The following is a 13,629-nucleotide window of genomic DNA, read 5'->3' as shown; positions in this document are numbered from 1 at the left end:
TAAGTAGGAGTAAGATGCCTATTTGGTACTGGAAAATAAGGCTTCTGCACAGTTGCTTGCTTTTTAATGTTGCGCTGTGTTTCTCGCTAGTGAAGTACATAAAGACAGATGACGATTTAAATTTTTGTGTATATATGTGGTATTACTTGATTTGCACATGATTTTTATTATTCTCCAACTTTGTCTTTTCCTTTATTTCTAAGGTCGCCAAGTTATCCTCCACCTGGCTGTGGTAAAAATAAATCAAAACTGAAGTCAGAACAGGATGGCATCTCCAAAACTCACAAGCTACTGAGAAGGACTTGCTCTAGCACAGTGAAGGCGGAGGATGTATGTGCCACAAAATCTCATAGAACCTTTGGCCGCTCGTTGTCGAGTGACCCTAGGGCTGAACAGACAATGGCTGTTAAATCGCACAAACTGTTGAACCGTTCTTGCTCTGCAGCTGTCAAGCAGGAGGAGTGCATCACTTTAAAGCCCCATAAGCTGTTAAGTAGGTCATGTTCTGGGGACCCTCGATGTGAGCACAACAGCACCTTGAAGCCCCACAAACTTTTAAGCAGGTCCTACTCCAGTAATCTTAGGATGGAAGAATTGGATGGCTTGAAGAATCACAAATTACTCAGCAAGACTTACTGCAATGCCCCTAAATCATCCAAAATGGAGCCTTTCAAGGAGTCCACCACAGCAGAGAGCAGAAGGCTCTCTCTTACCTCAGGGCTTATTGGTATCTTAACGCCATCTTCATCATCACCTTCACAAGCTGTTGTGCGTAATAATTATTTTATTCAGCTCATTTTCCTCTTGTTATTTTCCAAACATTCTGTTACGCTTGTTAAGGCAAAGACATTAATACTTAGGACGTATGTTAGTGAATATATGGAATATGTTGGAAGACAAGAGCAATGGAGTCAGCTTTTCAGGAGGATTTAAACAACTGTGTATGCACATTTATTTAAGTTATAAAAGCATATTTTGCTTAGGTCAAGACAGAGATTTTACATGTCATGTTGAATGCAGCTCAATGTACCTGCTGGCCATAGGAAAAATTCAGTCATCCACTTCCTTCCCTGCCTCCTTTCTTGCTGCAGGAAGAAGGGAGAATTTGTGCATCTGTGCTGCAAAATTGGCTTGGTCACAAAGGTCTTTTCTTATTTCACTGTTTGCTTTGTGGGGAAAGCAGCTGTTCATTGGCTTGTTTGGGTGCCAAGTCACCTCTCCTTCTGGTCTTTGCATCTGTGATCATCATCATAGTGGAAGGAATGCAGTCATGATTCAGCTCACCTCTTGTGCATTTCTGCTTTTTGAAAGGTTTAACCTTCAGATGTGCTGGTGGCAACCGGAGGCTGGGGAGGAAATTAAGTCCTTACTGGTCCTGTGTTTCTTTCCTCAGACAGAGACATAATCAGTTGGGAAAACAAAGGATAGCATATATCCATAAGCCTAAGAAATAGCGTTCAGAATTAATTTTTCTGCCTCTTAAAAGATGGGGTTTATACTTTATAGAAAAGAGTATGGTAGTACTTTTTAAAGGCACACTCTGTTTTCTCTAGAGCTGGGGAGAGGCACTTAGGAGACAGTATTCTCCACTCCCTTAGCCTGGTAATCCCTCGAAGTTCTTAGTGAGAAAAAGCTGATTCTTGCTTGAAATGCCTATATTTATTTAAAATAATGTGTTCTGCATAATGAAATTACATTGAATGTGCTACGTGTCCTGATAAATCAGTTTAATACACTGTGAGCTGTACTCATCAAGTCTAAAAACAGTGATGTACTATCATGAAATAGTTTGTATGATGTGTGGCTGGTCCCTGTAATGTGCACAGTAATACTAATTTAAGGTGAACCCGCAGACTTTATACTTGTCACAGTCTAGAGGTACATATTTTTCTGAACCACCAGAGGATGTCTTACTGTAGCAAGGCTTTTCTCTCCTGTTGTTAATGGGAAAAGTCCCCTTGATTTTTGATAAGATAATGAAGAGTTGACTAAGTGGTTTTATTACTGATGTTATCAGCTGATATGGAAGAAATGCAAGTCCTTTTTGGCAGTCTGTGAGAACTACCAGTAATGTATTGCTAGAATGCATTTATTTTGAGGGAAAATCATCATATACACAGTCAGGTGCAGTTTGACTGATGTTAGTGGGTGGGCATCAACAGTCCATTTCACATTCTACATGCAGGCAACAGCCTGGGTGCCTAACTGCAATTTGAAGTCAGTGAAATGAGGAAGCAATGAATCAGGACCCTAACTTCTCTTCAGTTCTCAGCTTAAGTATTTAAATCTCATATATGAATACTAGTAGGAGGACTGTTTCCCATGAGAAAAAGGGAAAAGTTTCCCAAAACAGTACTTAGGGAAATGAAAGGAAATAGGCCTATAAACAAAACAAAACAAAACAAAACAAAACAAAACAAAAGCTGTAAATGGACATGATTTCACTCTTATTCTAAACAAGGTTTGATTGAGATAGATGTCAGCCTAGTGGGAATTTTGTACCTTACTGACTCCTGTAAGAGAGTTCCTTCTAATTTATGTTGCTGAGTGTTGAAAGGAAAATGCAGAAAGAATGTGAGTGCGATCTGAACACAGAGATTTGTTAGTGTGGTGTTTACAGAAGTGAGAACTTAGTAAATAAAAAAGAGAAATATTTTAAGCCATTCTGAGAGTTACACTGGTCTTTCAAGCCTAAGCAGATAGCCCATATTTGAATAGACAATATGCAGTTAAAATTTAATGGAAATTATCAAATACCAGTTTATTAGAATGGAGTGAATGCACTAGCATTTCCATTTGAGGTTAAGATTTTGGGAATGTCCAGATACAAAACCTCATCAGATTTAAAAACTAAAAAGAAATACTAGAAATCTACCCCACAGTTGGCAAACAACAAAAAGAATGATTATTGGTTTATGCAAATGGGAGATCCTTTTAGATGCAAATATCATTTAAATAATGTATTTGCATGCAATAAAATACATTTTTTTTACAATTGTCTTATAATTAGTCTACCAACACTGAAGCTGCTTTATTTTTTTTCCTTGCAGCAAAATTATGGTGCAAAATGCATTCCGGTACGAGACCGTGGCTTTCTTGTGCAGGTAGGATGTCATGTCTTATGTATTTATGAAACATTGTGAAGCACGAGCTGACTGTTAATTATTTTTAAGCAGGTGTTTTTATTCTTATTTTCATTGTTCTCAGACTATTGAATTTGCTGAGCAGCGGATACCAGTATTGAATGAATACTGTGTAGTTTGTGATGAACCCCATGTGTTCCAGAATGGCCCTATGCTGAGGGTAAGTGATGTGATTGCTGGTATAAACAATACATTTTATAATGCCTTACATAGCAATGAACCATACAAACCTGTTACAAAACTATTGAATTATTTCAGATGCTTTTCATCCTAGTGACATTTTAAGATGCAAAAATGAAACGCTTATTGACTAGATTGTTCCTTAAATATGAAAGAAATGTATTGCAAGCAAGGGAGATGGAAATCAGGCTTGTATAATGTCATAGAAATGCAAAGGAGGGGTGCATTTCTTTTAACACTATTGTGCTACAGTAGTCACAACTGGGTAAGATAGCGGAAGTGCATTAGAATGCTTTCCTGAGACTGGTCACAAGAGACACAGTCTGCCTGGAGCTACTGGATCAGTGCAGCTGTGTGGAAGAGTGTATTAGGAGAATAAAATTTTTACCTTTAGGACTGATCTTGCAGTTTAGAATCCTTCTTGCTTCACCTGTCCTGAATTCTAAGGAAACCTCAGAAACCTTGAAACTATAAAGCCATGGAAAACTACTTAATACCAGTGAATGGCCTGACACCTGCCAATTTCTCCCCTGCGTGGTGAGGAACTACGGCTAAGTTGAAACAGACGTTATCTGTGATAGTTCCATGGACCTAAATTCAGGAAATTTATTGCTTACACATTAGCGGAAGTCAGCTGAGTGTCATCACCCTAGACACTCATCGGCAGCATGCTCAGGCATTCTAGTCAGAATGCAGTCGCAGGCAGGGTAAGCAAATAGTCTGCTAACAGGATTTATAGAAGCATCTACATATTCATTTAATGCCATTTTAAATAATGGTTAAACCTCAGTACTTCTGAAAATCCTATCAGGTGGTTTTTGCCTCTTCAAGCTCTTTTAAAAACATGGCTTTCCTCCGGATTTACCAGCAACCAAACCATGATTAGAGAAAGTTGTAGAAAAGGCAAGAGTTCCTTGTTGTTCATCTTTGAATGTGCTGTTATGCGTATTACCTGTGACAGGATGAAGTAAGGTGAAGTGAGCAGTGCTTGTATAGTGAGTAAAGTTTGGATAATTCATTTATTTAAATTATTGGGTTTTCTCTGTTGTCCATAGGACAGAGCGAACAGTAGTATTTATTCCTGTTCACATGATGAACTACTCAAAGAATACAGAATGGGAAGTTGTCTGCTCTATATTAAAGTATCTTAATTCTTCTTGCTTTCCCACATGAGTGATTAAAATCCCTCAGAATTACTTTTCTGTGTATTCAGCTTAAAGAAGGTGGTTTTAGCTACCTGAGAGTTTGTCAGCACTTCAAAACAGAGGAAAACGCAAACATTTGCCACTAAACATGTATTTGCCAGTGCCTCTGCAAGCAGAATAGCCTAATAGCTTTGCGAAAATGAAAGGCTGTCCTTATATAACCCAGGGAGAAGGAAACAGCAGGAAGAAATCTAGCACACTCTGTGTGTGCTTGACTGGCTCAATAAGCAATATAGAGCCATTAATGATTTTGCAGTTCTGTAGAAGGTGAGAAAGGATCTCAGTTTGAATCAAGTATGAGCTTGCCAAAAGGGTCTCAAAGAAATTTATACTCCATTCTACTGAGAGCTCTAGCAGAGACAGCCTAAAGTAGTCAATTTTAGGGTTTATTTACATGTTTCAGCTGCACACACACACACACACGCATACATACATACATACATATAATGTCTATAAAGAAAATACAGAATTATCCAACAGAAAGAGCACTTTCTGTTTAATACTGCTGCAACAGCAGATCTCAGAAGTGCTCTACTTTATTAATCAGAATGCAGGGTGCTTTCATTAAAGTTAAGGCTACATGCAATCTAGTCTTAGGCCACTTAATGGATCATATATGTCGTATCCCTGGCCTTCCTGAGGAGTGTTAAAGTGCTCATACTATTGACACCACAGTAACTTCACTAGGTTTCATAATGATCAGAAACTTGCTATGATCTGCTTTCTATGGATGTCCATAGGGATTTTTGTAGCTCAAAGGCATTACTGAGGTCAGCTTTATCTGTTGTTTGTTGTATCCCAAGAGATGCAACAGACTAATTAGTTCTGGGTGGTTCACCAGTCTCTTCCTTTAAAGAACAGTTCCTCCACATAGATGCACATAAAGTCATGTCTGGGTGTGTCTATCCTTGATGATGAGTTTCCCTTCTAGCTTTTGGACCTTTTATTCAACAAAGCATATGAATTTATAAAAGCATTGCAAAGTTATTGCTCAAGAAGCTATTTAAAATGTATTTAAGCTTGATTTTCTGGTACTTAAATGGAGTGTTAGGGAATTAGCAAAGAAGCCAGTGAGGAATGTGATTCTGTAATCCTCTGGTAGGACAAACCAACACCTTTCTTAAACTATTTCAATTAATTGTCTTGAAATGTAGTTAAAAAAAAATTGGCATTGCACAATAATTACGTTCTTTTAATATTGTAAACTCTCATACCTGTGTGCATTCTTTTTTGCTGATTATTAATGACTTGCATAATTCAGATGTCTCGTCCTCAGGACAGCTGAAGATACTAAGTGAAACTGAGAGATAAAGTTATTCTTTCTTCCAATTTGCTTTACAAGCTATGTTTTTATCTTAGGTATAACCTGTCATTATAACAGTCTCTCTCATCATAAGCCTTCTTCTCAATACTGTGTTTCTTTTTTCTTGATAATGTTTTCTAGGGGTTGTTGTTTTTATTATCTATTTCGATTTACTTTGCTTTCTTGAAATCTTGACATCTTTTACCGTGAGATAAAAGCAACTTGATGATAACAAGATGATTCTTAATGTTTAGCTTAAATTTAGACACTAGGTCAGCATGGCAGACATACCATTGTATGGAAGATGTCTGTTGCAGGACAGCTGCAGAACAGAATTGCTATATTGACTTTATGCTCTTACAATGAACACCTGTCTTGCTTCAGAGCCCACAGTACTAATTTAATCATGGAAATGTTTCCTACTGGTTCAGGGATTCTGTTTTACCCAGGAATCTTTGGATATTTTAAGGCTACCTTAGTCACTTATTAAGGATAAATAAAAAGGCTACCTTAACGACTTATGGAGATGAATAAGGACAAAAGTCTTAGATTTATCTTGGGTATTTCATAATGGAGCAAAGTATGGATCTTTCAGAACAAACAGTTTTTGTTTGAGCTCCAAAAGTTCCCTGAAATACAGACAACCAGAATTACAGATACAGTTCCTGCGTGTACTCTGCAAGTGCATATGTAGATAACACATTATGTAGATGAAGTAACTTCAAAACACTCAGAAACCTAATAATCTCACAAGGAACTGCAGCTGTATTAGTGTGAAAGGGAAGGACAAAGGTTCTTTGGCGTGGAAGGACAAGTATTAGAAAAGTGCTATAATGCATCATGAAGCTGTAACACTCTTCTTTATTAAGGTACATGGTCCATTGCTTCATTCCATCTCTTTTTTTAAGACAGACAAACAGTAAAGTAAGCAATGTATTCCTGTAGATATTCAAACCTTTCCCATATGAGATGAGGATGAATGTAATTTCTCATCATAGCATGGTTTTTTAGTATTTATTTCAAGAACACAGTGAGATCTAATGATTAGTTACAATGCATCCAAAGTTATGAAGCTAAATTAGATATTTAGTGGTACACTTACAGACATTCCCTGAAATCACTTCATGGCATGATTTGCAGTCTTTCTGCAAAACACAGGGAAAATTTCATGCAATTATTCCTAAAAGTGGTCAGAGTGCGACATGTTTCACTCTTCGTAGAAGGATTAAGAAACAGGTTTAAAGTCATTAACGGGGCTTGGGACTGCAGCATTTGCATCCAAAGAGCTCCCTTATCTCATGTAAAGAATTACAGTGTAATGTCCTGCAAGGCAACCTGTGCTGCACAGTTCTCAGGAGCAATGTCATCAGTATCTTCTGAAGTAGCTCTTTGCTCAGCTTTGAAAAACAGTCGGAAGTACAAGGTCTGACATAGGTTTTGTGCTGAGGAGAGACAGAGAAGGCAGACATGATAAACCTACCGAAAACAATAAGGATCTGCTCATTTGAGTAATGTGTAACTGTCTTTGAATTTGTTCTCAATGGAGAAGTTCTTGAGATGAGTGAAACATGGACTGTTATTTCTTTGTGATTAGTAGCTAAATTTGAATTGTTTCAAAAATGTATTTTGAAATGCTTTCTTCTGGCATTTTCAAACAGTTGGTGTATCGTTCACATATGTCTTGTTAAAATGATTGAATAGATTAATCTGATTTCTGTCAAACTACCAGATTAGGCTAAATAGTTGATGTAAACTTAAGAAATTTTAACTACTTCCACAAAGCCCATTCTGAAGTACAGAGATATTTTCCCCTGGGTCTTGTGTCTCCAATGAAAAGCCCCTGAAATGAGCTTGTTTTGTTGAGCTTGTCTTTCATTGGCTTTTGAAAATCTCCGAGGATGGAGACTCCACAGCCTTTTTGGAAAACTTGTTGCTGTGCTTGGTAATGCTTCAGAGAAAGCTAAATTTAGCTTTATCAGAAACATTAGATAAAGTTTAGACAAAGCTAGTCCTGTATGAGAGAATAAAAACACTAACTAACCTTCAAAGGTGCTTTATAATCATGTGATTTGGTTCATCTAGTTAAAAAAATGTATTTTTCATAGCAGATTTAATAATATACTGAAGAAACTTTGTTTCTGTATTAGAAGGCTGTTAACTTTTTCTTTAAATGATGTATGAAATTCTCCCTGTTACTCTAGAGCTGATAATATTCTAGGGAAGGACTAAGTTGCATTTTAATAACACATAAGCTTTGCTGCTATAATTGTAGAGAGATATCTTGTCCTAGGAATGCGGCATGTACTTCTGTTACAAATATTTCAATATAATGAGATCATGAGTCATTAGCAAAAGTGGTTATTATGTTTAAGGACCTGATTAAAAGAAGTATAATAAATGTATATTGTCATCTATTATCATAGTGGTCAGCATGACTTCAGTGATGGGAAGTCATACTTGACCAGCTTCTTAAATTTCTGTGAAAAAGTGGATGGTCTGGTAGATGAGAGGAGAGTAGTGGTTATTGTCTATGTGGACTTTAGTAAGGCCTTTTACGCTATCTCTCCTAAGATCCTTATAGGCAAGCTGTAGATGCACAGGCTGGATGAGGAGATAGTGAGGTAGACTGAAAACCTGCTGAACGGCTGGGTCTAGAGGGTGATGATCAGTGGCACAAAATCCAATTGGAAGCCAGTAGTTAGTGGTGTACCCCAAGGGTCTGTATTTGGTCCAGTCCTGTTTAATGTCTTCATTAATCATCTGGATGATGGAGCAGAGTGTAACCTTAGTGAGTTAGCAGGTGATAGAAGTGGGAGATGCTTCAGAGCAATGGGGTACCATTCAGAGAAACCTTGACATGCTGGAGAAGTAGGTTGACAGGAATCTCACACAGTTCATCAAGGGGAAGTGTGAAGTCCTGCACTTAGAGAGGAACAACCCCAGGCACAAATATATGCTAGGGCCACCCAGACTTGACGGAAAAGGACTTGGGAATCCGGGTGGACACCAAGTTGAACATGAACAGGCGATGTGCTCTTGCAGTAAGGAAGGTTAATGGTATCCTGGGTTGTGTAAAACAACAGAATTGCCAACAGGTGGAGGGAGATGATCTTTCCTGTCCCTCTGTCCAGTACTTGTGAAGCCACACCTGGAGTGCTCTGTCCAGTTCTGGGCTCACCTGTATAAGAGAGAGATGGAGCTACTGGAGAGTGTCCAGCAAACGGCCACTAAGATGATTAAGAGCTGGAGCATCTGACATAGGAGGAAAGACTGAGAGCTGGAACTGCTTAGCATGGAAAAGAGAATGTTCGGATGTCTATAGATACCTAAAGGGAGGGTGCAAAGAGGATGGGACGAGGCTATTTGTAGTGGTGCCCGGTAACTGAACAAGAAGCAGTGGGCACAGACTGAAACACAGCAGATTCCATCAGAACATCAGGAAACATTTTTCTACCTTTTCTGAGGGTGACTGTTTGTGGGAGCAGCTTGCTCAGAAGGGATGTGGAGTTTACACCCATGGAGACATTCAAAAGCTGTCTGGACATGCTCCTCAGCAACTGGCTTCACGAGGTCTTGCTTGAGCAGTGGTCTTGGACCGAATGGCCTCTGGAGATCCTTTCTAACCTCAGTCATTCTGTAATTCTGTGGTCATATCAGCTTTTACATAGTACAATTAAAGATATGTGGCTAATGTCTGGCTTACTGTCTGTGCCTTCCCAAATTCCTCATTTACAAATACAAAAGCTGTTGGTAAAACAGAATCATCTAATGTAATTTAAATTCCTGTGGGACAATTCTACAGGACAAAAAAAAATCTCAGAATATATTCAATGAAGTGATAAAAAAACCCTTTCTGTAGCAATATTTTTTTCTTTATCACGACATCTCTTTAGAGTGCCCTCTTGTGTTGAAACCTCATACTGAGGCCTCTTTAGAACATAGCTGGAAATACTAAAAAAAATTCAGTGAAACTAAGTAGTGAAGCTAGTTTCTTGGAAACTTGTAGCCTGATACAAACATCTCTGCTGTTTAAATTTTTGCTCATAGAATTTGAATGCAAAATACTGTAAAATAATATTTGAAATACCTGTTGTTTGTATTTTGCTGTAAAAATAAGTCCAGTTTAGTAATTCTGAAATAGCTCTTCTTGTATTAAGTTTACAATTTTTGAATGTTTTTCATCCCAAAGTGTTCAGTTATCATTTATTCATTATGGGTGGAATCTTGGCCTCAATTAGTTCCTGTTGACTTGAAGAGATCTTGAATTTTTCTGTCCTTTGACTATAAGATTTTTAGCCACCATTGAAACACAGTAGCAGAGGTGTCCCAAAAACAGTATGCTGCTTAGGGTTGGGAGGATTTTGGAGTAAAAGAAAAATGACTAAGCTATGGAGAAAAGTGTAGGTGTACAAAGATGTTCAGCCAGACTGGAGTTTAGCCAGGGTGCTTGTAGAATTCGAGTATTCTTGTGGAATAATGTCATGTTCTTTCTTATCATTACTCCACAATATAGGCTGGTTTTATCTCTTTATATGAAAAAAGAAGTCTCTTTAGTTACAACCACTACTTCACTAAAAAGGATTTCAATCACTTCATCTTTTATTGAGTGAGTAGAATGGCTGCAGTATAGCTTTTGCTGTCACCAAAAACTTACTAAAGCGTACCTTGCCCAGCTTGCACTTCACTATGCTTGTCTATTTGCCATCTATTTATATATCTGGGAAGTAAATTTAAAAAAAAAAAAATAATAAGTATGAGCTGTTCAAGAATGCAGTAAAAAAACCCAAAAAGCAGAAGGTAAAATCTGTGTCAGCCAAATCAAAACAAAACAGAACAAGTGACATTTCTTATTCAGCCTCACTCTACTGTTATCGTTCTGCAATGCTGCTCTCCAGCCACTCCTCTACCAATTAATACTTGTGCCCACCATTGCTTCACCATAGTTGCAGAATCCAGAATTTGAACTTGTTAAATTCAATCCCATTAATCTTTACCCAGTGATCCAGTCTCTCTAGATCCCTCTGCAAGGCCTCCCATCCCTCAAGAGAGTTGACAGTACCTCCCTGTTTGGTATCAGTAAACTTGGTAATGGTCCTTTCAGCTCCTACATAAATATATTTAATAGAACTGGCCCTATAATTAAGCTCTGAGGAATATCGCCGGTGAATGGTCACCAGCCAGATGTAGCCCCATTTACTACAGCCCTTTAGCTAATTCTTCACCTGGTACACCATGAACATGCTCATCCCACCGCTGTAAAACTTGTCCAGAAGGCTGCTGTAAGGGACAGTATGAAAAGCCTTGCTGAAATCCAGAAAAACGGCAACCATCACCTTCCCTTCATCCACTAGATGAGTGACTTTATCACAGAAGGATATCAGATCAGTTAAACAAGGATTTCCTTTTGTGAACCCATGTTGACTGTGCCCGATGACTGCATCTTTCTTTAAATGTCTTTCAATAGCACCCATTATAATCTCCATAATTTTACGAGGAACTGAGATTAGACATATAGGCCTGTAGTTTGCTGTAGTAGTTTGATGTCATTTGACAACATAGTTTGCTGTAGTAGTTTGATGTCATTTGACAACACAGGACACAGGTGTACTTCTTGGTAATTATTTAGTTTTAAAGAAATTCCTAAATACGTGTAAGTGGATAAATATTTAGTCTGAATAAGTTTCTTTTTAACTATATGTTTTAGTATAAAGCAAAAACTTGTCATTAAAGGTTATTAAAATACAAACTTAGTTTTAATAGATAATAGGGTCTTTAATCCACTATGAGCTAGTGCTGGATGCTTCACTCAGAAATGACACAGTATGTAGATGTGCATTAAACTTGCCTTTCAAAATAATATTGATTATTAATAATTAAAAACTTCTTAAATGCTGAAGTTTGATGAACCTTGTTACAGTAAAGGGTAATTCTGCATATAAATCATTACTGATTTAAGTAAATACAGAGATCATACAATTTGGACTCAAATCTTTACTTTGCAATTCTGTGGGAGTGTGTTCTAAGCTACACTTTACCTAAAACTTTTTATTTTATCAATTCTGAATTGAATTGACCCTTCTGTTATTCTCTAGGAAACATAAAGGTTTTAAACTCATAAGACAGAGAATGAGAATTTTTCATATGGCATTTAAGCAGCACTGGTAGGAAGTATACAAATGCCTCATCAGTACCTGCCTTTGAGGTACTGCTTTTATCTTGTGTCTCAAATCTGTATATAAAACTGAGGTTTCTGTAGCATTCATTAATTCATCTGAATGCATGGCTTACAAGACTATGAGAGAACTGGAAGAAAGTCCTTTCTACAGCTCTGGACTCTGTTTCAGAGTTAGTAATATTATTCTTACTGCTCTGAATATAACTGATCCTATGGTAATACAGACTCAGAAGATAGGGAATTAACAACTGAGCTTATTTAGCCTTTTCTTAGAAAGGTATAATAGCTAACACATAAAAGTCTTAACTGATATAAACTATGGAATAAACCTTAAAAACTTAAAAGCTGATTTGCAAAATGGTCCTATAACTACCAGACTCCTTTCCTCTCCCTGCTTCTTCCTTCCTTCCTTCCTTCCTTCCTTCCTTCCTTCCTTCCTTCCTTCCTTCCTTCCTTCCTTCCTTCCTTCCTTCCTTCCCTCCTTCCTTCCTTCCTTCCTTCCTTCCTTCCTTCCTTCCTTCCTTCCTTCCTTCCTTCCTTCCCTCCTTCCCTCCCTCCTTCCCTCCTTCCTTCCCTCCTTCCTTCCCTCCTTCCTTCCTTCCTTCCTTCCTTCCTTCCCTCCTTCCTTCCCTCCTTCCTTCCCTCCTTCCTTCCCTCCTTCCTTCCCTCCTTCCTTCCCTCCTTCCTTCCTTCCTTCCTTCCTTCCTTCCTTCCTTCCTTCCTTCCTTCCTCTTGTTCTCTCATTCTCTCTTCGCCTTCTCTTTGTCTCTCTGTATTTGCCTATCCCCACTCTCAATACTATTGCCACTGTGTTATAGCCTCATCTTTATGGTAAGTGTAATGAAGAGAAAGAGGGAAGTTCTTCCTATGGAAAAAGCTAACAATCACCGTGGTTGAAAGTAGGAAAAAGAATAGAGATCTGAAGCTACATTTCACCTCCATGCCTGTTGCTTTCGTTAGAAGAAATGAGATGGTCGCTAATGGTTTCACCTTTACCATTTGTTAAATTTGCTGTAAGTCAGGCTATAAGGTTTCCCTGGGTTTCTCCTTTTAGATAGAGTGTGTTTAGGTGTGTTAGTCATGTTGAAGCCTCGTTAGTCTATGTGACATCCTTCAGGATACAGGAAAGGGTGGCACATTGCTCTTCTGAGTACAGCTGCAGCACACAGTGGAAAGTAGCAAGATAGATCAATATCAGCTATGAAAGTTTCAGCTTTTTCAAATTGAAAGATTGCCTGGCAAATATTTTAAGTAGTGTATGAATCCAGGAATGAGAGTGGTATGCCTTTCTGTCATTCACAATCACTGCTGTAAGAACTGACATTTGCGTTGTAACATACAGAAACTCTGAGTTCTTTCTTATGGCAGCAGTTGGGTGGTTACTACGGAGCATCAAAGAACAAGGGTGACTAAAGGAAAAGTCCAAAAACCTCAAAAACTCCGTATCTTCTGCTTCTGTCAGTGCCTTCTGCTTCAAAGCACTTGCAGTCACAAGTTAACTGCCCAGACCTTACTTTCTTCTGGCTTTTCCCCACTGGAATAATTATCCTTCTGAATAGTCTTTCACCAACAATGATCTACTTAGCTGATATTTTTTGCCCTCTCCACGTAGTGGAGAATAAA

The 13,629-nt window shown here is 38.1% G+C and overlaps 1 protein-coding gene across 2 annotated transcripts in view; it reads left to right on the top strand.

The window, feature by feature from the left end:
- Positions 1 to 13,629, top strand: part of PARP8 (poly(ADP-ribose) polymerase family member 8) — a 116,691-nt gene that overhangs the window by 79,561 nt on the left and 23,501 nt on the right. Inside the window, exons 12-14 of one of the 2 annotated variants that reach the window (XM_069880267.1) lie at positions 204 to 330; positions 3,051 to 3,104; positions 3,208 to 3,303. In XM_069880267.1, the coding sequence (XP_069736368.1) occupies positions 204 to 330; positions 3,051 to 3,104; positions 3,208 to 3,303 (277 nt within the window). Of the gene's footprint in view, positions 1 to 203; positions 769 to 3,050; positions 3,105 to 3,207; positions 3,304 to 13,629 lie in introns of both variants that reach the window. The other variant, XM_069880266.1, reaches the window with a different exon arrangement.

The sequence above is a fragment of the Phaenicophaeus curvirostris genome, chromosome Z, assembly GCF_032191515.1.
Source record: "Phaenicophaeus curvirostris isolate KB17595 chromosome Z, BPBGC_Pcur_1.0, whole genome shotgun sequence".
Classification (NCBI taxonomy): Eukaryota; Metazoa; Chordata; class Aves; order Cuculiformes; family Cuculidae; genus Phaenicophaeus; species Phaenicophaeus curvirostris.
Note: the sequence above shows the minus strand (reverse complement) of the source record. Positions and strands in the feature narration are given on the sequence as shown.